The sequence below is a fragment of the Triticum aestivum genome, chromosome 5A, assembly GCF_018294505.1.
Source record: "Triticum aestivum cultivar Chinese Spring chromosome 5A, IWGSC CS RefSeq v2.1, whole genome shotgun sequence".
Lineage (NCBI taxonomy): Eukaryota > Viridiplantae > Streptophyta > Magnoliopsida > Poales > Poaceae > Triticum > Triticum aestivum.
In genome coordinates, this window is record NC_057806.1 from 401,220,189 (window position 1) to 401,247,009 (window position 26,821).

The 26,821-nt window shown below is 45.1% G+C and overlaps 2 protein-coding genes across 3 annotated transcripts; one reads left to right on the forward strand and one right to left on the reverse strand.

The window, feature by feature from the left end:
* Positions 1–16,315: 16,315 nt before the first annotated feature.
* LOC123103620 (subtilisin-like protease SBT1.7) lies at positions 16,316–19,288 on the forward strand. Its single transcript, XM_044525264.1, has one exon. It carries the CDS (start codon positions 16,674–16,676, stop codon positions 18,978–18,980), a length of 2,307 nt encoding a protein of 768 aa, XP_044381199.1. The 5' UTR covers positions 16,316–16,673; the 3' UTR covers positions 18,981–19,288.
* Positions 19,289–23,125: 3,837 nt separating this feature from the next.
* Positions 23,126–26,805, reverse strand: LOC123103621 (probable serine/threonine-protein kinase DDB_G0291350). Of its 2 annotated transcripts, none has more exons than XM_044525266.1 (6): positions 26,466–26,805; positions 26,001–26,143; positions 25,353–25,484; positions 24,584–24,769; positions 24,085–24,209; positions 23,126–23,594 (listed from the first exon to the last, which is right to left on the reverse strand). In XM_044525266.1, exons 1-6 carry the CDS (start codon positions 26,656–26,658, stop codon positions 23,372–23,374), a joined length of 1,002 nt encoding a protein of 333 aa, XP_044381201.1. In that variant the 5' UTR covers positions 26,659–26,805; the 3' UTR covers positions 23,126–23,371. The 2 variants fall into 2 exon arrangements, with proteins under 2 accessions (XP_044381201.1, XP_044381200.1); XM_044525265.1 differs by having other exon boundaries at positions 25,353–25,493; positions 26,466–26,804.
* Between the last annotated feature and the right edge of the window lie 16 nt (positions 26,806–26,821).

The following is a 26,821-nucleotide window of genomic DNA, read 5'->3' on the forward strand; positions in this document are numbered from 1 at the left end:
TTATTTATGGCACTGCCGTTTGGGTCATATTGGTGTAAAGCGCATGAAGAAACTCCATACTGATGGACTTTTGGAATCACTTGATTATGAATCACTTGATACTTGCGAACCATGCCTCATGGGCAAGATGACTAAAACGTTGTTCTCCGGAACAATGGAGCGAACAACAGATTTGTTGGAAATCATACATACTGATGTATGTGGTCCAATGAATATTGAGGCTCGCGGCGGGTATCGTTATTTTCTCACCTTCACAGATGATTTGAGCAGATATGGGTTATCTACTTAATGAAACATAAGTCTGAAACATTTGAAAAGTTCAAAGAATTTCAGAGCGAAGTGGAAAATCATCGTAACAAGAAAATAAAGTTTCTATGATCTGATCGTGGAGGAGAATATTTGAGTTACGAGTTTGATCTACATTTAAAACAATGCGGAATAGTTTCGCAACTCACGCCGCCCGGAACACCACAGCGTAATGGTGTGTCCGAACGTCGTAATCATACCTTACTAGATATGGTGCGATCCATGATGTCTCTTACTGACTTACCGCTATCGTTTTGGGGTTATGCTTTAGAGACGGCTGCATTCACGTTAAATAGGGCACCATCTAAATCTGTTGAGATGACTCCTTATGAACTATGGTTTGGCAAGAAACCAAAGTTGTCGTTTCTTAATGTTTGGGGCTGTGATGCTTATGTGAAAAAGCTTCAACCTGATAAGCTCGAACCCAAGTCGGAGAAATGTGTCTTCATAGGATACCCAAAAGAAACAGTTGGGTACACCTTCTATCATAGATCCGAAGGCAAGACTTTTGTTGCTAAGAATGGATCCTTTCTAGAGAAGGAGTTTCTCTCGGAGGAAGTGAGTGGGAGGAAAGTAGAACTTGATGAGGTAACTGTACCTGCTCCCTTATTGGAAAGTAGTTCATCACAGAAACCGGTTCCTGTGACACCTACACCAATTAGTGAGGAAGCTAATGATGATGATCATGAAACTTCAGATCAAGTTACTACCGAACCTCGTAGGTCAACCAGAGTAAGATCCGCACCAGAGTGGTACGGTAATCCTGTTCTGGAGGTCATGTTGCTAGACCATGACAAACCTACGAACTATGAGGAAGCGATGATGAGCCCAAATTCCGCAAAATGGCTTGAGGCCATGAAATATGAGATGGGATCCATGTATGAGAACAAAGTGTGGACTTTGGTTGACTTGCCCGATGATCGTCAAGCCATCGAGAATAAATGGATCTTCAAGAAGAATACATGCGCTGATGGTAATCCTACTGTCTACAAAGCTCAACTTGTTGCGAAAGGTTTTCAACAAGTTCAAGGAGTTGACTATGATGAGAACTTATCACCCGTAGCGATGCTTAAGTCCACTCGAATCATGTTAGCTATTGCCGCATTTTATGATTATGAAATTTGGCAAATGGTTGTAAAGACTGCATTCCTGAATGGATTTCTGGAAGAAGAGTTGTATGTGATGCAACCTGAAGGTTTTATCGATCCAAAAGGTATTAACAAAGTGTGCAAGCTCCAGCGATCCATTTATGGACTGGTGCAAGCTTCTTGGAGTTGGAATAAACGCGTTGATAGTGTGATTAAAGCATATGATTTTATACAGACTTTTGGAGAAGCCTGTATTTACAAGAAAGCTAGTGGGAGCTCTGTAGCATTTCTAATATTATATGTGGATGACATATTGTTGATTGGAAATGATATAGAATTTCTGGATAGCATAAAAGGATACTTGAATAAGAGTTTTTCAATAAAGGACCTCGGTGAAGCTGCTTACATATTGGGCATCAAGATCTATAGAGATAGATCAAGACGCTTAATTGGACTTTCACAAAGCACATACCTTGACAAAGTTTTAAAGAAGTTCAAAATGGATCAGGCAAAGAAAGGGTTCTTTCCTGTATTGCAAGGTGTAAAGTTGATTAACACTCAATGCCCGACCACTGCAGAAGATAGAGAGAAAATGAAAGATGTTCCCTATGTTTTAGCCATAGGCTCTATCATGTATGCAATGTTGTGTACCAGACCTGATGTGTGCCTTGCTATTAGTTTAGCAGGGAGGTACCAAAGTAATCCAGGAGTGGGTCACTGGACAGCGGTCAAGAACATCCTGAAGTACCTGAAAAGGACTAAGGATATGTTTCTCGTTTATGGAGGTGACAAAGAGCTCATCGTAAATGGTTACGTTGATGCAAGCTTTGACACTGATCCGGATGATTCTAAATCGCAAACCGGATACATGTTTTTATTGAACAGTGGAGCTGTCAGTTGGAGCAGTTCTAAACAAAGCGTCGTGGCGGGATCCACATGTGAAGTGGAGTATAGTGCTGCTTCGGAAGCAGCAAATGAAGGAGTCTGGATGAAGGAGTTCATATCCGATCTAGGTGTCATACCTAGTGCATCGGGTCCAATGAAAATCTTTTGTGACAATACTGGTGCAATTGCCTTGGCAAAGGAATCCAGATTTCACAAGAGAACCAAGCACATCAAGAGACGCTTCAACTCCATCCGGGATCAAGTCCAGGAGGGAGACATAGAGATTTGCAAGATACATACAGATCTGAATGTTGCAGACCCGTTGACTAATCCTCTTCCATGAGCAAAACATGATCAACACCAAGGCTCCATGGGTGTTAGAATCATTACTGTGTAATCTAGATTATTGACTCTAGTGCAAGTGGGAGACTGAAGGAAATATGCCCTAGAGGCAATAATAAAGTTATTATTTATTTCTTTATATCATGATAAATGTTTATTATTCATGCTAGAATTGTATTAGCCGGAAATATGATACATGTGTGAATACATAAACAAACAGAGTGTCACTAGTATGCCTCTACTTGACTAGCTCATTGATCAAAGATGGTTATGTTTCCTAGCCATAGACATGAGTTGTCATTTGATTAACAGGATCACATCATTTGGAGAATGATGTGATTGACTTGACCCTTTCCGTTAGTTTAGCACCCGTCCGTTTAGTATGTTGCTATTGCTTTCTTCATGACTTATACATGTTCCTATGACTATGAGATTATGCAACTACCGTTTACAGGAGGAACACTTTGTGTGCTACCAAACGTCACAACGTAACTGGGTGATTATAAATGTGCTCTACAGGGGTCTCCAAAGGTACTTGTTGAGTTGGCGTATTTCGAGATTAGGATTTGTCACTCCGATTGTTGGAGAGGTATCTCTGGGCCCACTCGGTAATGCACATCACTATAAGCCTCGCAGGCATTGTAACTAATGAGTTAGTTACGGGATGTTGTATTACGGAACGAGTAAAGAGACTTGCCGGTAACGAGATTGAACTAGGTATTGAGATACCGACGATCGAATCTCGGGCAAGTAACATACCGATGACAAAGGGAACAATGTATGTTGTTATGCGGTTTGACCGATAAAGATCTTCATAGAATATGTGGGAGCCAATATGAGCATCTAGGTTCCGCTATTGGTTATTGACCGGGGACGTGTCTCGGTCATGTCTACATAGTTCTCGAACCCGTAGGTTCCACACGCTTAAAGTTCCGTGACGATCGGTATTATGAGTTTTTATGTTTTGATGTACCGAAGATAGTTCGGAGTCCCAGATATGATCACAGACATGACGAGGAGTCTCGAAATGGTCGAGACGTAAAGATCGATATATTGGACGACTATGTTCGGACACTAGAAAGGTTCCGGAAGGTTTCGAACATATACCGGAGTACCGGGGGGGTTACCGGAACCCCTCGGGAGGCTTAATGGGCCTACATGGGCCTTAGTGGAAATAGAGGGCAGCAAGGGGAGTGTGGGCGCGCCCCCCAAGGCCCAAACCAAATTGGTTTAGGGCAAGGGGGGCGGCCCCCTCTTTCCTTCTCCTCCTCTCCCTTTCCTTTCCCCTCTCCTACTCCTACTAGGAAAAGGAGGAGTCCTACTCCTAGTGGGAGTAGGACTCCCCCTCTTGGCGCGCCTCTCCCTGGCCGGCCGCCTCCTCCCCTTGCTACTTTATATACGGGGGCAGGGGGCACCTGATACGTCTCCAACGTATCTATAATTTTTGATTGCTCCATGTTATTATATTATCTATTTTGGATGTCAATGGGCTTTATTTTACACTTTTATATCATTTTTGGGACTAACCTACTAACCGGAGGCCCAACCCAAATTGCTGTTTTTTTGCTTATTTTAGGGTTTCGAAGAAAAGGAATATCAAACGGAGTCCAAACGGAATGAGACCTTCGGGAACGTGATTTTCTCAACAAACGTGATCCAGGAGACTTGGAGTGGGCGTCAAGAAACAACAGAGGAAGGCACGAGGCAGGGGGGCGCGCTTACCCTCCTAGGCACGCCCTCCACCCTCGTGGGCCCTCCGTTGCTCCACTGACGTACTTCTTCCTCCTATATATATCCACGTACCCCCCAAACATCCAGGAGCGCCACGAAAACCTAATTCCACCGCCGCAACCTTCTGTACCCGAGAGATCCCATCTTGGGGCCTTTTCCGGAGCTCCCCCGGAGGGGGCATTGATCACGGAGGGCCTCTACATCAACTCCATGGCCTCTCCGGTGATGTGTGAGTAGTTTACTTCAGACCTATGGGTCCATAGTTATTAGCTAGATGGCTTCTTCTCTCTCTTTGGATCTCAATACAAAGTTCTCATCGATCTTCTTGGAGATCTATTCGATGTAATCTTCTTTTGCGGTGTGTTTGTCAAGATCCGATGAATTGTGGGTTTATGATCCAGATTATCTATGAACAATATTTGATTCTCCTCTGAATTCTTTTATGTATGATTGGTTTATCTTTGCAAGTCTCTTCGAATTATCAGTTTGGTTTGGCCTACTAGATTGATCTTTCTTGCAATGGGAGAAGTGCTTAGCTTTGGGTTCAATCTTGCGGTGCTCGATCCCAGTGACAGAAAGGGAAACGACATGTATTGTATTGTTGCCATCGAGGATAAAAAGATGGGGTTTATATCATATTGCATGAGTTTATCCCTCTACATCATGTCATCTTCCTTAAAGCATTACTTTGTTCTTATGAACTTAATACTCTAGATGCATGCTGGATAGCGGTCGATGTGTGGAGTAATAGTAGTAGATGCAGAATCGTTTCGGTCTACTTGTCGCGGACGTGATGCCTATATACATGATCATACCTAGATATTCTCATAACTATGCTCAATTCTATCAATTGCTCGACAGTAATTCGTTTACCCACTGTAATACTTATGCTCTTGAGAGAAGCCACTAGTGAAACCTATGGCCCCCGGGTCTATATTCCATCATATTAATCTTCCAACACTTAGTTATTTCTTTTGCCGTTTATTTTACTTTGCATCTTTATTTCTCTTTATCATAAAAATACCAAAAATTTTATCTTATCATATCTATCAGATCTCACTCTTGTAAGTGACCGTGAAGGGCTTGACAACCCCTTTATCGCGTTGGTTGCGAGGTTCTTATTTGTTTGTGTAGGTGCGTGGGACTTGAGCGTGATCTCCTACTGGATTGATACCTTGGTTCTCAAAAACTGAGGGAAATACTTACGCTACTTTGTTGCATCACCCTTTCCTCTTCAAGGGAAAACCAACGCAGTGCTCAAGAGGTAGCAAGAAGGATTTCTGGCGCTGTTGTCGGGGAGATTCACGCCAAGTCAAGTCAAGATTTGACTCCCAACAACGAGTCATTTCAGGTGCCATTGCCAAGTCAAGACATACCAAGTACCCATCACAAACTCTTATCCCTCGCATTACATTATTTGCCATTTGCCTCTCGTCTTCCTCTCCCCCCACTTCACCCTTGACGTTTTATACGCCCTCTCTCTCCATTCCCCTTCCTTTCCCTATTTGCCTCTTTTGCCCGTTTCTCGTTTGCTTGTGTGTTGGATTTCTTGCTTGCCACGATTGCTCAAGATAATACTAAATTGTGTGACTTTGCCAATACCAACAACAATGATTTTCTTAGCACTCCGATTGCTCCTCTTACCGATGCTGAATCTTGTGAAATTAATGCTGCTTTGTTGAATCTTGTCATGAAAGATCAATTCGCCGGCCTTCCTAGTGAAGATGCTGCTACCCATCTAAACAACTTTGTTGATTTGTGTGATATACAAAAGAAGAAATATATGGATAATGATATTGTTAAATTGAAGCTATTTCTGTTTTTGCTTAGAGATCGTGCTAAAGCTTGGTTTTCGTCTTTGCCTAAAAATAGTATTGATTCATGGAATAAGTGCAAAGATGCTTTTATCTCTAAGTATTTTCCTCCCGCTAAGATCAGCTCTCTTCGAAACGATATTATGAATTTTAAGCAACTAGATCATGAACATGTTGCACAATCTTGGGAGAGGATGAAATTAATGATACGTAATTGCCCTACACATGGTTTGAATCTTTGGATGATTATACAAAACTTTTATGCCGGATTGAATTTTGCTTCTAGAAATCTTTTAGATTCGGCCGCGGGAGGCACTTTTATGGAAATCACTTTAGGAGAAGCTACTAAACTCCTAGATAATATTATGGTTAATTATTCTCAATGGCACGCCGAAAGATCTACTAATAAAAAAGTGCATGCAATTGAAGTGATTAATGTTTTGAGTGGAAAGATGGATGAACTTATGAAATTGTTTGCTAATAAGAGTGCTCCTACTGATCCTAATGATATGCCTTTGTCTACCTTGATTGAGAATAATAATGAATCTATGGATGTGAATTTTGTTGGTAGGAACAATTTTGGTAACAACGCGTATAGAGGTAATTTTAATTCTAGGCATAGTACTTCCTCTAATAATTATGGTAATTCCTACAACAATTCCTATGGAAATTATAATAAGATGCCCTCTGATTTTGAATCTAATATTAAAGAATTTATTACTTCACAAAAGAGTTTTAATGCTTTGATTGAAGAAAAATTGCTTAAGATTGATGAGTTGGCTAGGAACATTGATAGAATTTCTCTTGATGTTGATTCTTTGAAACTTTGATCTATTCCACCTAAGCATGATATCAATGAGTCTCCCAAATCCATGAGAATTTCCATTGATGAGTGCAAAGAAAGAACCGCTAGGATGCGTGCTAAGAAAGATTGATTTGTGAAAGCGTGTTCTTCTAGTTTTCATGATAATAAGGATGAAGATCTAAAATTTATTGATGTGTCCCCTATTAAATCTTTGTTTTGCAATATGAATGTTGATAATGATGGGACTGAATATGAGCCACCTTTACCTAGAAGGCGTTCCAAAAATTCGGAGTTTTTAGATCTTGATGCAAAAATTGTTTAAAGTGGGATTGAAGAGGTTAAAACTTTAAATATCAATGAACCCACTATTTTGGATTTCAAGGAATTTAATTATGATAATTTCTCTTTGATAGATTGTATTTCCTTGTTGCAATCCATGCTAAATTCTCCTCATGCTTATAGTCAAAATAAAGCATTTACTAAACATATCATTGATGCTTTGATGCAATCTTATGAAGAAAAACTTGAGTTGGAAGTTTCTATCCCTAGAAAACTTTATGATGAGTGGGAACCTATAATAAAAAATAAAATTAGAGATCACGAGTGCTACGCTTTGTGTGATTTGGGTGCTAGTGTTTCCACGATTCCAAAAACTTTGTGTGATTTGCTAGGTCCCCGTGATTTTGATGATTGTTCTTTAAACTTGCACCTTGCGGATTCCACTATTAAGAAACCTATGGGAAGAATTAATGATGTTCTTATTGTTGCAAATAGGAACTATGTGCATGTATATTTCATAGTTCTTGATATAGATTGCAATCCTTCATGTCCTATTATTCTTGGTAGACCTTTCCTTAGAACGATTGGTGCAATTATTGATATGAATGAAGGGAATATTAGATTCCAATTTCCGCTAAGGAAAGGCATGGAACACTTCCCTAGAAAGAAAATTAAATTACCATATTAATCTATTATGAGAGCCACTTATGGATTGCCTACCAAACATGGCAATACCTAGATCTATCTTCGCTTTTATGCCTAGCTAGGGGCGTTAAACGATAGCGCTTGTTGGGAGGCAACCCAATTTTATTTTTATTCCTTGCCTTTTTCTCCTGTTTAGTAAAAAATAATTTACCTAGCCTCTGTTTTGGTTGTGTTTTTTGTGTTTAATTAGTGTTTGTGCCAAGTAGAACCGTTGGGAAGACTTGGGGAAAGTCTTTTTGATCTTGCTGTAAAAAACAGAAACTTTAGCACTCACGAGAATCGCTGCCATTTTTATTTGGAAAGTGCTATTTAGTTAATTATTTTTGCACATGATTAATATATAAATTCCTCACGTCCAGAAATTTATTTTAGAATTTTGGGGTTCCGGAAGTTGCGTTAGCTACAGATTACTACAGACTATTCTGTTTTTGACAGATTCTGTTTTTCTTGTGTTGTTTGCTTATTTTGATGAATCTATGGCTAGTAAAAGAGTTTATAAACCATAGAGAAGTTGGAATACAGTAGGTTTAACACCAATATAAATAAATAATGAGTTCATTACAGTACCTTGAAGTGGTGTTTTGTTTTCTTTCGCTAACGGAGCTCACGAGATTTTCTATTTTGAGTTTTGTGTTGTGAAGTTTTCAAGTTTTGGGTAAAGATTTGATGGATTATGGAACAAAGAGTGGCAAGAGCCTAAGCTTGGGGATTCCCATGGCACCCCAAGGTAAAATTCAAGGACACCAAAAAGGCTAAGCTTGGGGATGCCCTGGAAGGCATCCCCTCTTTCGTCTTCGTCTATCAGTAACTTTACTTGGAGCTATATTTTTATTCACCACATGATATGTGTTTTGCTTAGAGCGTCTTGTATGATTTGAGTCTTTGCTTTTTAGTTTACCACAATCATCCTTGTTGTACACACCTTTTGAGAGAGACTCACATGATTTGAAATTTATTAGAATACTCTATGTGCTTCACTTATAGCTTTTGAGCTATATAGTTTTTGCTCTAGTGCTTCACTTATATCTTTTAGAGCACGGCGGTGGATTTGTTTTATAGAAACTATTGTTCTCTCATGCTTCACTTATATTATTTTGAGAGTCCTTTAGGACAACATGGAAATTTGCTATAATAATAAAAACTTTCATACAAGTGCATTGAATACTATGAGAAGTTTGATACTTGATAATTGTTTTGAGATATGGAGATGGTGATATTAGAGTCATGCTAGTTGAGTAGTTGTGAATTTGAGAAATACTTGTGTTGAAGTTTGTGATTCACGTATCATGCACGTATGGTGAACCGTTATGTGATGAAGTCGGAGCATGATTTATTTATTGATTGTCTTCCTTATGAGTGGCGGTCGGGGACGAGCGATGGTCTTTTCCTACCAATCTATCCCCCTAGGAGCATGCACATAGTACTTTGTTTCGATAACTAATAGATTTTTGCAATAAGTATGTGAGTTCTTTATGACTAATGTTGAGTCCATGGATTATACGCACTCTCACCCTTCCACCATTGCTAGCCTCTCTAGTATCGCGCAACTTTCGCCGGTACCATAAACCCACCATATACCTTCCTCAAAACAGCCACCATACCTACCTATTATGGCATTTCCATAGCCATTCCGAGATATATTGCCATGCAACTTTCCACCGTTCCGTTATTATGACACGCTTCATCATTGTCATATTGCTTGCATGATCATGTAGTTGACATCGTATTTGTGGCAAAGCCATCATTCATAATTCTTCATACATGTCACTCATGCATCATTGCACATCCCGGTACACCGTCGGAGGCATTCACATAGAGTCATATTTTGTTCTAATTCTTGAGTTGTAAGTAAATAAAGTGTGATGATCATCATTATTAGAGCATTGTCCCAAGTGAGGAAAGGATGATGGAGACTATGATTCCCCACACAAGTCGAGATGAGACTCCGGATGAAAAAAAAGAGGCCAAAAAAAGAAAGAAGGCCCAAATAAAAAAATGAGAGAAAAAGAGAGAAGGTACAATGCTGCTATCCTTTTTCCACACTTGTGCTTCAAAGTAGCACCATGTTCTTCATATAGAGAGTCTCCTATGATGTCACTTTCATATACTAGTGGGAATTTTTCATTATAGAACTTGGCTTGTATATTCCAATGATGGGTTCCTCAAAATGCCCTAGGTCTTCTTGAGCAAGCAAGTTGGATGCACACCCACTTAGTTTCTTTTGTTGAGCTTTCATATACTCATAGCTCTAGTGCATCCTTTGCATGGCAATCCCTACTCGCTCACATTGATATCTATTAATGGGCATCTCCGTAGCCCGTTGATACGCCTAGTTGATGTGAGACTATCTTCTCCCTTTTTGTCTTCTCCACAACCACCATTCTATTCCACCATAGTGATATATCCATGGCTCACGCTCATACATTGCGTGAAGATTGAAAAAGTTTGAGAACATCAAAAGTATGAAACAATTGCTTGGCTTGTCATCGGGGTTGTGCATGATTTAAATATTTTGTGTGGTGAAGATAGAGCATAGCCAGACTATATGATTTTGTAGGGATAACTTTCTTTGGCCATGTTATTTTGAGAAGACATAATTGCTTAGTTAGTATGCTTGAAGTATTATTATTTTTATGTCAATATTAAATTTCTATCTTGAATCTTTCGGATCTGAACATTCATGCCACAATAAAGAAAAATTACATTGAGAAATATGTTAGAAAGCATTCCACATCAAAAATTCTTCTTTTATCATTTACCTACTCAAGGACGAGCAGGAATTAAGCTTGGGGATGCTTGATACGTCTCCAACGTATCTATAATTTTTGATTGCTCCATGCTATTATATTATCTATTTTGGATATCAATGGGCTTTATTTTACACTTTTATATCATTTTTGGGACTAACCTACTAACCGGAGGCCCAGCCCAAATTGCTGTTTTTTTCTTCCTATTTTAGGGTTTCGAAGAAAAGGAATATCGAACGGAGTCCAAAAGGAATGAAATTTTCGGGAACGTGATTTTCTCAACAAACGTGATCCAGGAGACTTGGAGTGGGCGTCAAGAAACAACAGAGGAAGGCACGCGGCAGGGGGCGTGCCTACCCCCCTAGGCGCGCCCTCCAACCTCGTGGGCCCTTCGTTGCTCCACCGACGTACTTCTTCCTCCTATATATATCCATGTACCACCCAAACATCCAGGAGCACCACGAAAACCTAATTCCACCACCGCAACCTTTTGTACCCGAGAGATCCCATCTTGGGGCCTTTTCCGAAGCTCCGCCGGAGGGGGCATTGATCACGGAGGGCCTTTACATCAACTCCATGGCCTCTCCAGTGATGTGTGAGTAGTTTACTTCAGACCTACGGGTCCATAGTTATTAGCTAGATGGCTTCTTCTCTCTCTCTTTGGATCTCAATACAAAGTTCTCCTCGATCTTCTTGGAGATCTATTCGATGTAATCTTCTTTTGCGATGTGTTTGTCGAGATCCGATGAATTGTGGGTTTATGATCCAGATTATCTATGAACAATATTTGATTCTCCTCTGAATTCTTTTATGTATGATTGGTTTATCTTTGCAAGTCTCTTTGAATTATCAGTTTGGTTTGGCCTACTAGATTGATCTTTCTTGCAATGGGAGAAGTGCTTAGCTTTGGGTTCAATCTTGCGGTGCTCGATCCCAGTGACAGAAAGGGAAACGACACGTATTGTATTGTTGCCATCGAGGATAAAAAGATGGGGTTTATATCATATTGCATGAGTTTATCCCTCTACATCATGTCATCTTCCTTAAAGCATTACTCTGTTCTTATGAACTTAATACTCTAGATGCATGCTGGATAGTGGTCGATGTGTGGAGTAATAGTAGTAGATGCAGAATCGTTTCGGTCTACTTGTCGCGGACGTGATGCCTATATACATGATCATACCTAGATATTCTCATAACTATGCTCAATTCTATCAATTCCTCGACAGTAATTCGTTTACCCACCGTAATACTTATGCTCTTGAGAGAAGCCACTAGTGAAACCTATGGCCCCCGAGTCTATCTTCCATCATATTAATCTTCCAACACTTAGTTATTTCTTTTGCCGTTTATTTTACTTTGCATCTTTATTTCTCTTTATCATAAAAATACCAAAAATATTATCTTATCATATCTATCAGATCTCACTCTCGTAAGTGACCGTGAAGGGCTTGACAACCCCTTTATCACATTGGTTGTGAGGTTCTTATTTGTTTGTGTAGGTGCGTGGGACTTGAGCGTGATCTCATACTGGAATGATACCTTAGTTCTCAAAAACTGAGGGAAATACTTACGCTACTTTGCTGCATCACCCTTTCCTCTTCAAGGGAAAACCAACGCAATGCTCAAGAGGTAGCAGCACCCCATAGACACAACAATTGATCATTGATCTCTTAGCCGTGTGCGGTGCCCCCTCCACCATAATCCACCTCGATCATATTGTAGCGGTGCTTAGGCGAAGCCCTGCGTCGCTAGCATCATCATCACTGTCACCACGTCGTCGTGCTGACGAAACTCTCCTATGAAGCTTTGCTGGATCGGAGCTCGCAGGACGTCATCCAGTTGAACATATGCAGAACTCGGAGGTGTCGTGCGTTCGGTACTTGGATCGGTCGGATCATGAAGACGTACGACTACATCAACCGCGTTGTGCTAACGCTTCCGCATTCGGTCTACGAGGGTACGTGGACACACTCTCCCCTCTCGTTTCTATCCATCACCATGATCCTGTGTGTGCGTAGGATTTTTTTGAAATTACTACGTTACCCAATAGGCCGCCCCCCATGGCAGTCTGAATTGGACTAGGGGAGGGCGCGGTGCCCCCCTTTCACTCTCCCTCCCCTCTCCTTCCTTTTCCCTCCGGTGGAGAAAGGAAAAGGGGGGGTGTGAATCCTACTAGGACTAGGAGTCCTAGTCCCCCCTTGGAAAGCCCCCTCTAGGCCGGCCGCCTCCTCCTCCCCTCCTTTATATACGGGGGCGGGGGCACCCCAAAGGCACAACAGTTATTCTCTTAGCCGTGTGCGGTGCCCCCCTCCACAGTTTACTCCTCCGGTCATAGCGTCGTAGTGCTTAGGAGAAGCCTTGTGCGGATCACATCACCATCACCGTCACCACGTCGTCGTGCTGACAGAACTCTCCCTCGACCCTCTACTGGATCAAGAGTTCGAGGGGCATCATCGAGCTGAACGTGTGCTGAACTCGGAGGTGCCGTACGTTCGGTACTAGATCGGTTGGATCGTGAAGACGTTCGACTACATCAACCGCGTTAACCTAACACTTCCACTTTCGTTCTATGAGGGTACGTGGACACACTCTCCCCCTCTCATTGTTATGCATCTCCTAGATAGATCTTGCGTGATTGTAGGATTTTTTTAAATTGTATGCTATGTTCCCCAACAAGATCGGTTGCCTGAGAAAGGGGAGATGAATGTACACCCACCTTTACCCCTTGAATTTAGGATACAGGCGGGCTAATCACCGCTGCTTTCCAGGGATGATAAATATATGCATACAGTACATAACTTTTTTTGCGGGTAATATACATTACATAACTTACATCTGAATAAATTTGTTTGAATTCTTTGGTGGCTGTTGTGGAGATGCCGACGACAGGTGACGAGCGTTGGTGTCAAGCTCAAAGATGTTTTGCTATCTTTTCAGTTTTGTCATGTCGGTCAATGCTTGGCTTGTACTTTGATCTTGATGATATGAATAAGACATGTGTTACCATCCAAAAAAACTCTTACTCTAATCCATGCAAAAAAATCTTGCCCGAGTTTAATTTACAACCCCAATACCATCTACATTAGGCCAACTCCACCGCGCGACACCAAACGGACGTCCGCTTTGCCCGGAATCGGTCCGTTTGGGTAGGGCGATGGGGTCATGTCCAGGCCTGTCCTGGGATGCGGTGGTCGTGCGCCTAGCGCGCGGCCGCATCTGTTTGCCCCATCCTGTCCGCCAGGGCCAGAAATGCCCATATTTTCATATCAAAACAAGTTTGCACGTCCAAATATTAATTGTTTGAAATTAAAAATAGTTTTACAACCCAACCGAAATTGTCTCTAATAAAATAGTTTTACAACCAAATCGAAATTGTCTTGTATGAACATAAAATGAACCAATACATCTATTGGTTGCCAATGTGATCCCATATGGCCATATGTGCTCAACCAAGTCATTTTGAAGATCCAAATGAGTGTGCCAATCATGCAGCTCACGATGGAATTGGACAAACTGTTCAAACGTGGTCGGTTCTTGGCGCAGGGGCTCAACATTTTCACCTTGATAATCAAATCCTTGGTCGAAGATACTGTCGTCACGCTCGTCCTCGACGATCATGTTGTGCATGATCACACAAGCAGTCATCACCCCCCAAAGCTTCCCTTCATCCCATGATAGTGCAGGGTTTCAAATGATACCCCATCAGGATTGAAGCACACCAAAAGCACGTTCCACATCCTTTCTAGCACTCTCTTTCATTTGGGCAAATCTCTTTCTCTTCTCACCTTGGGGGTTCGAGATTGTCTTCACAAAAGTTGACCACTGAGGATATATATCATCAGCTAGATAGTATCCCTTGTTGTAGTGGTGGTCGTTGATCTCAAAGTTGACAAGTGGGGAGTGGCCTTCTGCAAGCCTTGTGAAGATTGGAGAATGCTGCAGCACGTTCATATCATTGTGAGAACCTGCCATGCCGAAGAAAGAATGCCATATCCAAAGATCCTGCGAAGCCATCGCTTCTAATATGACAGTGCACGCTTTGACATGCCCCTTGTACTGGCCCTGCCAAGCAAATGGACAGTTATTCCACTCCCAGTATATACAATCTATGCTGTCAAGCATGCCTGGAAAGCCTCTAGCTATGTTGGTCGCCAACAATCTCTTTGTATCAGCGGCAGTTGGCTGCCTCAAGTACTCAGGGCCAAACACCTCGATCACAGCCTGGAAGAACTTGTACATTGACATCAGACATGTTGTATCACTCATACGCACATACCCATCCACCAGATCGCCTGGAATTCCATATGCAAGCATGCAGATGGCTGCGGTGCATTTCTGGTAAGAGGAGAATCCAAGCTTGCCAAGGGCATCCGTCTTGCACTCGAAGTATGGGTCATGAGAAAGCACTCCCTCTCGGATACGATTGAACACATGCCTTGTCATACGAAAACGGCGACGGAATTTATCCGGCTTGAAGAGCAGGGTGTTTGCAAAGTAATCGGCATAGAGCAGGGCATGGCGTCTCTCCCTGTTGCAGTTCAGGTTGGGAGCACGGCCACGGAGTGACCCCTGTACCGAGGAAGCTGTCGTTGAATGTGGTCGTGAACGACCAGTGCAGCCACCACAAGATCTTCATCATCCGACGATGAATCGTCCGATGAACAAATGAAGTGGTGGAAGGAAAATTCATCTCCATTGTCCATACCTTTGTGGGTAAAGTGTCAAACACCTTGCGGTCGTGGTGGCAAAGAGGCCGCGATGATCACCTCGATGCAGCAGGGGTGGTTGGCGGCCGGCTACTGGCCGCTTTGGAGGACTCGTTGGAAGCTGTCGTGGCCGTCGTGGTACGTCGCCAGCGGTCGTATCCCCTCTGCCGTCGGCTACGACGGTGACGGCCAAACATCCTCCGATCGACGACCAAAACTACGGCGAAAGCGCGGGCGTGGTGGCGGCCATGTCGAGACGTGGTTTGGTATGGACGGCCGGGGGCTGCGCGGTGAGGAGGCGGCCGGAGAATAGCGGCAGCGCCGGTGGCGGGGCGGGGCGGGGAGAGGGGGTGCAGGCGTTGGAAGCGAATGGACTGCTAGTATCCCCGACAGGCGGGCCACGGGGGGACAAGGGCGTGCGACGAGCCCGTACGCGCGATGTCTGTTTCACCCCAAACTCGGCGCAAGTTTAAGCCGAGGATGAGTCGAAAACGGACGGAATCCGGACATTTGTCCGTTTGGGGCCGCGCGTTGGGCCGCGCTATTCGTTCATTCTACCCCAAACGAACGCACCCGAACAAGATGGGGTCGCGCGGTGGAGTTGGCCTTACAACCCCAAACATTTAAAACCAATGAGGATTCAATCCTCCCCTCCCATTGACACGTTTTGACCCAGTTGACCATCCAGATAGCAAGCCACGTCAGCAAAAAAAATTCCAAGAAAAAACTGCAAAATAAAAAATCCAGGAAAATAACTGAAAATAAAAATATTTTCTGAAAAACAAAAAATGTAAAATCAAGAAAACAATACTAAGCACATGGAAAAGTTTTAATCCTCACGTGTGTACCCAAAACATCAATCATCCTGACAAAACAAAGCTCAATAGTTTTGTTTCAAGGCTGCATTTAGCTTCCACTAGCCATGGATTAGCCTAGAAGAAAGCCACATTTAGTACCATCCACTAGCTGTAGCTGAGCCACCGTGTATGATGATATATTTAGGGCTAAACATGGTAATGCAAGCTTCAAACTAAAATAGAAATATGATGGCCTGACAGGTGTGTGATGCAATAATTTATCAGTTTTGGTAAAGCACATCTAGTAAATATTGCACATCTAAGTCCTACATAATTTATCTTCGGCGATGCATTGTCCTGCTGAACACGCATGTCTTGTCCGGTAGCGTCACACAGAGCTGCTCAAGCTCCATAAAACCCACCACTCGCACTGCAACCACAACCTCGCTCGCACACAATTCAACAATGGCTTCCATGATCCCCATCCTCTTGCGCTGCTCCCTGCTACTTCTCCTCCTTGTCCAGTCCACACACTCCTCCGTCACCCTCACCCAGAAACCCAAGAACGCCATGGCCGAGGAGCACAAGCAGCCTCATCCTTCGACCTCGGACACCTACGTCGTCCTCACCAACCACCTCGCCAAGCCGTCCAAGTTTGACACCCACGAGCGTTGGTACGCGTCCATGGCTGGCGAGAACTCCAACCACATCCGCCACACCTACGGCACAGTGATGCATGGTTTTGCGGCCCGTCTCACGGACGGCGAGGCCCAGCGCATGGCGACCGTCCCCGGCGTGTCCCTCGTGTACAAGGACAGGGTGTACCACACCCAGACCACGAGGTCGCCGTGGTTCATGGGCCTCTACGACGACTTCGGCGCGTGGCCGGACGCGGAGTTCGGCGACGGCGTCATCATCGGCTTCGTCGACACCGGCATCTGGCCAGAGCGCGCCAGCTTCAACGACGCCGGGCTCGGCCCCGTCAGGTCCACCTGGAGGGGCAAGTGCGTGGACGCCCCGGGATTCAACGCCAGCTTGTGCAACAACAAGCTCGTCGGCGCCAAGTCCTTCCTCACGGTCGAGCTAGAGGGCGGTGGCCTCCTAACCGATCCGAGCCCGAGGGACATCGCTGGGCACGGAACGCACGTGGCGTCGACGGCCGCAGGCTCCGAGGTCCCCTCGGCCGATCTCTTCCAGTTCGCGGGCGGGAGAGCGAGCGGCGTGGCGCCCATGGCAAGGATCGCCATGTACAGGGCGTGCAACGCAGGATGCTTTGCCTCAGACGTCATCGCGGCGATCGACGCCGCGGTGACCGACGGCGTGGACCTCCTCTCCATTTCCATCGCGTACCCCGCGGAACCCTTCTACGACGACCTCCTCTCCGTCGCCACGTTCGGCGCCGAGCGGAGAGGCGTCTTCGTCGTCCTGGCGGGTGGCAACAAAGGCCCGACAGCGTCAACCATATCCAACGTGGCCCCGTGGATGACCACCGTCGGCGCCGCCACCACGGACCGGGTGTTCCCGGCGACGCTCACGCTCGGCAACGGGGTGGTGCTCACCGGGCAGTCCCTGTACGACACCCCGTTCTCCCAGTCCCAGGGCGCGGGCATGGGCCCGCTAGTGCGCACCTCCTGCGGAGAGTATGATCTGACGCCCGACAAGGTCATGGGCAAGGTCGTGGTGTGCTCCCGGGAGGCAGGAGCTTCGGCTGGCTTTGAGGTGGAGAGAGCCGGCGGAGCCGGGATAGTTTCCGTCCAAAGTACGGAACGGTTCTGGGACACGGTGATGGCCGAACCCTTCCCCCTTCCCGGTCTCCTGCTCAGCTCCGCCGGCGGCAAGAAGCTGGCCGATTACATGTCGTCCGTGGCGTACCCGGTGGCGTCCTTCAACTTCACCTGCGACACGGTCACCGGCGAGAACCGGGCGCCGATGGTGGCGGGCTTCTCCTCGCGGGGCCCCAACCCGATTGTCCCCGAGATCCTGAAGCCGGACGTCATCGCGCCGGGGGTGAACATCCTCGCCGCCTGGTCAGGTGCCGCCCCGCCATCCGACAGCGACATGGACCCGCGGAGAGTGGAGTACAACATCATCTCGGGGACGTCGATGGCGTGCCCGCACGTGGCCGGCGTCGCGGCCCTGATCAAGAAGCGGCAAGGCGACTGGACGCCGGCCATGATCCGTTCGGCGCTGATGACGACCGCGGGCCCGCTCGACAAGAACGGCAGGGACATCGTGGACGGCGGCAGTGCCGTCGGCGCCGCCGCGACGCCTATGGAGGCGGGGGCCGGGCTGGTGCTCCCGCGGCTGACCATGGACCCGGGCCTGGTGTACGACGCGGGCACGCAGGACTACGTCGACTTCCTCTGCACCCTCAACTACACGGCGGAGCAGATGCGGCGGTTCGTGCCGGGGCTGAGCAAGTGCGCGAGGACGATCCCCGGCGGCGTGGCCAACCTCAACTACCCGTCGTTCGTGGTGGTGTTCGACGGCCGCACCCGCGCCCGCACGCTGACGCGGACGGTGACCAAGGTGTCGGCGCAACCCGAGAGGTACAACGTGACGGTCGCCGCGCCGGACGGGGTGAAGGTGACGGTGACACCGGCGTCGCTGGAGTTCAAGCGGGTGAACGAGAAGAGGAGCTACACCGTGCGGTTCAGCAGCGAGGCCGGAGCGAAGGCGAGGCCGACCGGGACGTGGGAGTTCGGCCACATCGCCTGGGAGAACAGGAAGCACCGGGTCAGGAGCCCCGTCGCCTTCAACTGGGACGACTGATGCCTCAGCTCTGAGAGAGTAATGCTGCTGTGACTTGTGAGTTGATCCGCCATGAAGAAGAAGAAGAATCAGCATTTGGTTGTTGCGAAGAAGGGAATAATTATCATACGATGTTTCTTCTCCTGTCGAATTGCATCTGGTAATTGTGTCTGAACCATCGTCGTCAAACTTGTTGGAATCATTGCTTCAATCCGTAGACCTACGTAGTACTTCACTTTTGCAGTGCGTTCATGTTAGCTTACAGTAAATGAAAGAATCTTCCACAACACTGACAGCTGGACTGGGTAAATGAATGCATTCAGAAGGAACTTGGGAAAGCTGCATATGAGTTCCGAAGAAATGTTCCAACATTCTTAGAGCATCTCCAGCTGACGCATCAAGTTTTTGGCCAGTGATGGGCGCCGGCGCACCGGCCCAAATTTGGGCCGGTCCTAATCCCACCGTACGATCAGATTCCCTATAACCGTCTGATGCGCTTATTCCTCGTCCCCATTATCTGCAACCAGAAAAAAAAACAAAGCGATCACATCTCCGCGCAAAAAAGAGGGTCGAGGTCAACGCCCGCGTCAGATCATCCTCCCCCGCCCCCGTCAGATCGTCCTCCCCTGGCCACCGCTCTAACTGCATCACGGAGCTCGTCGCCGCCGCCGTAGCCGTCGCAACTCGCCGTCATCACCGTTGAAGCTCCTCGCCGTAGTTGTTCCCTGCCTCGCCGTCGTGGGTTGCAACCTTGTCCGTCGCTGTTGTGGCCATGTTCGTCGAGCTCTGGCAGGGTACTGCCCATGGCTGCCGGGTCTGTGCCGTGGTCGGTTGAAGTAATCGTCAAACACGGTTGTAGCACCCCTCCATAACGGTTGTAGCACCCACTCGGACAGTGCTCTGTTCGTTGAGCTCCGGCGAGGGTAACCGCCCTTGGCCGCTTGGACGGTGCCGTGGCAGGTTGAAGCAATCGCCGACCACGGTTGTAGCACCAACCATAACGGTTGTAGCACCCCATTCAATCATAGCTCCAGCAAAAATAAGATGGTTCTAGCAAAAACATGGTTACAACAAACAAAAGGTATGGTTCCAGCAAAAACAGAGTATGGTTCCAGCAAAAAACATGGTTTCGCATAGCATTGGCAATGACCAAGAAAACAAAAAAAATACATGGTTCCAGCAAAAACAAAGTATGGTTCCAGCAAAAACAAAAAAAAAATGGTTTCGCATAGCATTGGCAATGACCGACAAAACAAAAAAAATACATGGTTCCAGCAAACAAAAAACATGGTTCCAGCAAAAACAAAGTGTGGTTCCAGCAAAAACAAACAGATTGCCGTCGCTGGATCGCAGCAAAAAAATTGGTCCGTTCCAGCAAAAAAACTGGGTCGCCGCCGATCCGTAGTTGCCGGCCCCAGCAGCACGCACCACCGGTTGCAACATCCCGGCGGGCTGCTCCCAGCGCGCACCACCGGTGCTGGCGTGTGGGTCTTGTAGCTCTCATCCAATCCATCCATGGTGATGTTTGCTAGATGAAGAAGATGGGGGAAGCAGGAGGGTTGTGGAGAAGAGAGCGATGGCGGAGGAGCAGCACCGGAGACCAAAGCGTGTGGGGGAGGAGCAGCATCGGAGACCAAAGTTTGGGGCGATGGAGCGATGGAGCAGCGTGAGAAGAGATAGATGAGAGGAGGAAGACGCACGGGAAGAGAAATGAGTGGACGAGAGAAGTCCTGGTGAAGATAAGAACGAAAGAAACAAAAGCGGTTGTGGGCCAATAGAGAAAACGCGTGGCGCAACACAAGGGACCGGCGCAGTGTTCGGCCGGTCGACCGGCACGCAACGTTTCCCCAAGTTTTTTGGGGTTTTTATGTGGGCTGCTTTTGCAACTTCCGAATAAACCCATCCCTAAATGTAAAAAAAAAATCTAGCTCTCTCTGCACTTGCATTAAACACATAGGCACCTTCATTTTATCATCATAAGAATTCAAATAATTATGTTTCAGTTTCAAACCCATAATCTATGATTAAAACATAACAAATGGTCCAAATGCATCAAAGTAAACATGAAGAAGTTTATTGTCCGTGGAGCTCCCACAAATGCTCAGCAAGGTCTTCCAAAAGTAGTTCATGCCCCGCGGCAGTCTTTGATCTGTTGATTATTTTTATTTTTATATTTTTGAAAAGGAGGATTGATCTGTTGATACACTTGATGAAACTTCTAGGGTCGGTGTTCATCCCTCCGATGGTTGACACGTGATGTATATTTTTTTTCTTCCCCTCATTCTCATAGCAGAAGTCTTTCGGCTAGACTCGCTCCTTTCTTATCACGTTCTGCATGCTCACGCATGTTCTGATGATGCACCAGCTGTCATGATGCTCCACAAATGCCTTTGGTCCCCAAATCAAATCCTTTTGGTTTCGAAATCTTGCAGGGCCCCGAACAATGGAAAATCGAGCTTGCAATACCTCAAATGGTTCTTGTTGCCTTGAGGGTTTGATATTGTCTTCCTAAATGTTGACCATGAAGGATATATTCCATATGCAAGATAGTAACCCGTGTTATAAGTTCACCAGTGGTGCCTCCATGTTAGATAGCCTTGCAAATAAATGAGATCATTGCAAGACATTTAGATGACCCCGACAAACCAAAATATGAATGTCAAATTCATAGATCGTTTGATGACACAACTTTGAAGAATTATGGTTGCATCTTTACAGTGACATTTCAGCTGCCCATGTTATGTAGCCTTTTGATGCACTCACCTGCAGAAGCTTGCAGTGTCCATTTCATTTGTTGCTTGGAGATATTTCTCTCCGAAGATCTCAATGACAACCTTCACAAATTTCTTCCAACCTTTTATGATTGTGCTCTCTGCGCTCCAATCATCAAGGGCGTGTTTGGTTGTGCATCTTTTTTGCCCTTTTGCATACTTGTCCCAGTTGGGCCTGGCTGAGCATATGCAAGCTAAAAACTATGTTTTGCACATCGTTTGGTCGCCTGCATGTAGGTCGGCTGCATTAGGGGAGCAATTTTTTTTTTGCATGGCCTTTGTTGTCCTGCATTGGCTGGGCACGCGGGCGAGTAGTCCGAGAGGAACGACGCCGACAGTGGCGCCAGTTTAGCAGGAGGCGGGGGAGAAGGCCGACAGGAACAATGCCGAGGGTCGTGCTAGTGTAGTAGGACGCGGGAGAGGAGACCGAAAGGAACAACGCAGGCAGTGGCGCGAGTGCAACACGACGCGGGAGAGGAGGCCAAGAGGAATGATTAGGAGGGACTAGGTGAAGGACAATAAGGAGTGTCACTAAAACAAGACCACATATATGTACAGTCCACGAGGAAGATGTAGATCTACTTGTCTATGATTATCAAAACAGAAAACGTGCAAGTCGTTTGAAACTGCAAGATGAAGCTATTGGTCAAAAGAAATTTCAAACAGGCGACGTGCGTGACAAATTTGGCAAAATTTGTCCAAAATAGCTCCAAACATCAACACGGAATTGAGCATTTACAATGAACGAAACTATGAACCGATCTCCTGAAAGGGACTAATAAGTGAACGAGATTAGGAGTTAAACGAACAAACTACGTGCAACCTGACACCATGTATCACACCGCACAAGGTTGCATCGGTAGAGCCACCCACGTGGGATCTTTTGCATCACGGGAAACCGATTCATAACCAGCTTGGCTATGATGTGCTTTAAGGTTCGTGCTATGTTGTCCAAACAGTGAATGCACACAATTGAACGATTGAACGGGCTATTTTCGTACCGCACGAGCCTGTATTGAAAATCTATTGGGATTTGGGGCAATGCCCTTAGTTAGGGAAAGTAACCTTCACAGCCCGAGCTCAAATGAGCTTGGGTAAACAGTAAAATTGAAATAAAAATCAAAAAACCTGATTTTTTTATGACAAACATTGACAAAAGTACTAAGAGCTTGAAAAAAAACCCAGAATAAGTGCTCCAAAATGCTTTCGGAAGTAGCATTTTCAGAGTATCGATATTGTTTTTTTTGTTGCCATAGTTCCACAAATCTGATTTGATGATGAATCTTTGCAAGTTCTTAGAACTTTTGTCAATGTTTGTCACAAAAATAAATCAGTTTTTTTTTAAAATAACTGTTCCTTGTGTACTTAAACAAAAACAGGAAGAGCCTGGAGAAGTAGAAGGCGAAGACAATAACACATGTATTTTTCATATTCAGCAAACATTTTGTACAAGATAAGCGAGTAATATAACTTCCAAGAGTTAGAGAACGACATATCGGTAACAGCCTGAAAGTTACATAAAGAATTGACACTGAGCCTATTCCAAAGGATGAAAAGGCCTAGAGCATGAGTCTTACAACATGTCCCCTTTTGCAATCGTATAAAGAAGAAACAAGTCAGAACAGAATATGCAAGCTGGCTTTAAGGCGAGTATTTCTCCACAAGCTTGTCAACGTGGAGAAGTATGTCATTGATGCGAGGGCGCATCTCAGGCTGTGGCTGAAGCATCCAGGTAACAAACTTGTGAAGTGCGTCAGGGTAGGTGCTCGGTAGCGCTGGCCACTTCAACTGTGCGTTCATAATGGCCAGCTGCAAGCTTCCTCCAGATTCACCAAGAGCATACTCAAAGGGAGAAACACCATACCTACAAAGAACAGAAATGTGAGCATCAGTGATTTATTAAGTAATTACAGGTTACCGCCCCAGTTGATAAGTTGACCACATTCACGACTCTTCCGAGACCCAGTATGTTTGATTAGAAACTTCAACCAATTTGAGTTTGATCTTTAAGCAGTACGCCATCTAAAGCACAAGGTATGACTGATAGCTACTTTCATTGTTAATTACTCCCGACTTAAAAAGTTGATGGGATAACACCATTTGTTGTACAGTACTAAATTCCACGGGCTGTCACTTCTCACTTGTCAAGACTGCGAAAAAATGAGATACAAATACTAAGCTGAAATAATTTCTAATAAATGTGCCAATGGATTATGCACTGAAGCAGTCGGAGATTTAGAGCAACGGTACACCACAAAATAATTGAGAATCATACTGACACATAAATCAATGGGAGATGAAACTTGATCAAGCATAGTAAATTTACTCATGCAACAAGCCATGATGGAACTTACATGATCGCGTAAAGAGTGCAACCTAGCGACCAAATGTCTGTCCTCTCATCAATATCAGCATGACTCGGGCAGTCCCACAATTCAGGTGCGCGAAAAGGTGCAGAGCAATGCTCAGCAGCCCATTCCTGCACAGAAGCAAGATATACATTAGTAATGTTTCAATTGCCATTACTTTTAAGCACTAACCTTTCTAAGTAATAACTGCATACTCAAAAGTAGGATGAGTTATCTAGACGATTTTGCTTCGGCTTAAGGAAACAATAAAGTAACACCCGCATTTCTTAACATGTGCAGCAAAGTCACTCACAATCGTGAAACTAAAAATAACACTAGAAACAGAAGAGTATTTCTAATAAATTGTCCATATATCTGGAAAGTGAATAAAAGTACTGTTATGGGACAATGGCAAAACATCCTAAATGATTATATGGAAACCAAAAACCAATACGTTATCAAGAAGAGCTGTCTTTCATGAAAAGGCCATGGAGCTAAGACATACCTGCAACCGTAATGCTTCAGAACGAGAACGAATTTGATTTCTTGCAGGCCGCGAACTTCCAAAATCCATCAAAGTTGCAAGAGGTGCTTGCCCTTTTCGGCAGGTTACAAGAACATTGCCAGGCTTGACATCATTATGGGCATATGGTGGATCAAGACTATGCATGTGCTTCAGTCCTTCACAAATCTGCTGGTACATTTATATTAGTAGACAAAGGGAGATGGGGAGATGTAATGGCTAACTATACTTTTCAAATTCAAGTCAGTATTGTAATGTACACTTCTAATACTTCCATACATTGAATGTACAAACGAAATGCCTAGTAAACAGATAATAAAGCAAGATAGGGGCATAATACGATGATATCTTCTAAATCCTGAAGCTGAGCTAGTCCCAAGTTAGCAAGAGTTAAACTGTAGTCACATTTATGTAGTACAAAGAATATAGTGCATCGTCACCTGTGATTATACTCTATAATATATGCAAGTCAATGTTTGAGTAATACACAAGAGAAATTAATGCAGAGTAATCAACGGCACATAAGTTGGGACAAAAGCTCGTTCTTCAGAAAAATTGTTGAAAAATAGCATGACAATAAATTGGTCAATACTGAACATCAAGCTTAATAAACGGTAAAAGATCACTACAATGATGAAATCAAGAAAGTTCCAAATATCACTATGACATCATCAAGAAAAAGTAGATTCATACTGCTTTTTTTGTTGTTGAGCATAGTAGATTCATACTACTTTCCAGTAAAAAAGCTGACCTGTTGGAATATTCGCAAAACATCGACCACCGAATAAAACTCTTTCCTTGACTGCATGACTGCAGCATTGTCGAACAGAGTACCATCCAAATGGACTGGGAAGAGTAAGTAGGCTTCATGGCTCCAATCTCCCTGTGTACTCTATAATATCATATAAGACATCTCGACATGAAATGTACATTCAAAGTTGTGATGATTGACGAATAATTAACATTAAGTTGCCTATAAGATGTTATGGCAGGCTAAGACATTACTGAGTTTATTTCAAACAATTAATTGTTGTATCTCTAGATTGTAATCGCCAAACAAACATGCCTCGATTGTCAGACATGTGTACAGTATTTACCAAAGCTCAGCTAACTTGCCTAGCTTCAACATGATTGTACATACTTCAAGACTATGGCATATGGCATCACAGGGCACGGAAGACAGGTGCAAACCATGTTATATTGTGTGTGTCTAGGGCACATCTAGATGTGCTCTAGTTATTGCATATCTAAGTGAGTGAATCAAGCATAAAGAGAAAAAGAAAAAAGAGAAAGAAAATATTCACACGAATCTCAATGTAAGATCAATGACATATGACTTAGATGTGCAATACTTATGGCACATCTAGATGTGCTTTAGCAAAACTGATATTGGTATTACCTTAACTGCTATTATGGCATGGTCAAGAAGCGGTAGCAGATTGGGGTGGTTGAACAAGGACGAAACGCGGATCTCCTCCTTCACCAGATCCAGTTGCTCCCTGCTCTGTATCAGCACCTTCTTCATAGCATATGTCCCGTCGTCTGAACCAACATTAGCACGGCAGCATCAGAATCATAGAAATCTCATAAAATTCCCAGATTCACGCACCAACGGAAACAAAAACTTCAGTTCTATGCAACAACCAGCATTACAAAACTAAAACCCTGCTCATGACAACATCTAGTAGCAGGGGCGGAGCGGAAGTAGCAAAATTCACACGATTCTGCACACTGAACCACACGGGTGCATTTGCCGGCTCAAGAAATGTGAAGGATTTCATTTCACGGGTTCAAAACGGACGCGCATAACCTGTGACACACGCGAGACATGGAGGCTAGTGGGGCGGGATCGGGTGGGGGGTACCTGAGACGTGGGAGGGGTGCCTGTCGCGCGCGGCGTAGGAGGAGGCGTCGTGCTCCTTGACGAGGTAGACGAAGGCGAAGCCGCCCTCGCCGATCTGGCGGAGGACGCGGAAGCGGCGCTCGTTGATCCACACGTCGCCGCCGCCAGTCGCTGCGTCGTAGAGGGCGTTGAGCCCCGAGAGGGAGCACCCCATACTCGGCGCCCTTCTCCTCGCCACCGGCGAATTCGGGCGCGCGTCCTGGTCACCGGCGACTGCGGTGGCGGAGGGGTGGGTGTCAGCTGTGCTTGTTTAGTTGGTTCGATGGTTTCACGGGTCCACCCGATGACTTTGCGCCCCTCCGTGTTAGGAATCCCCG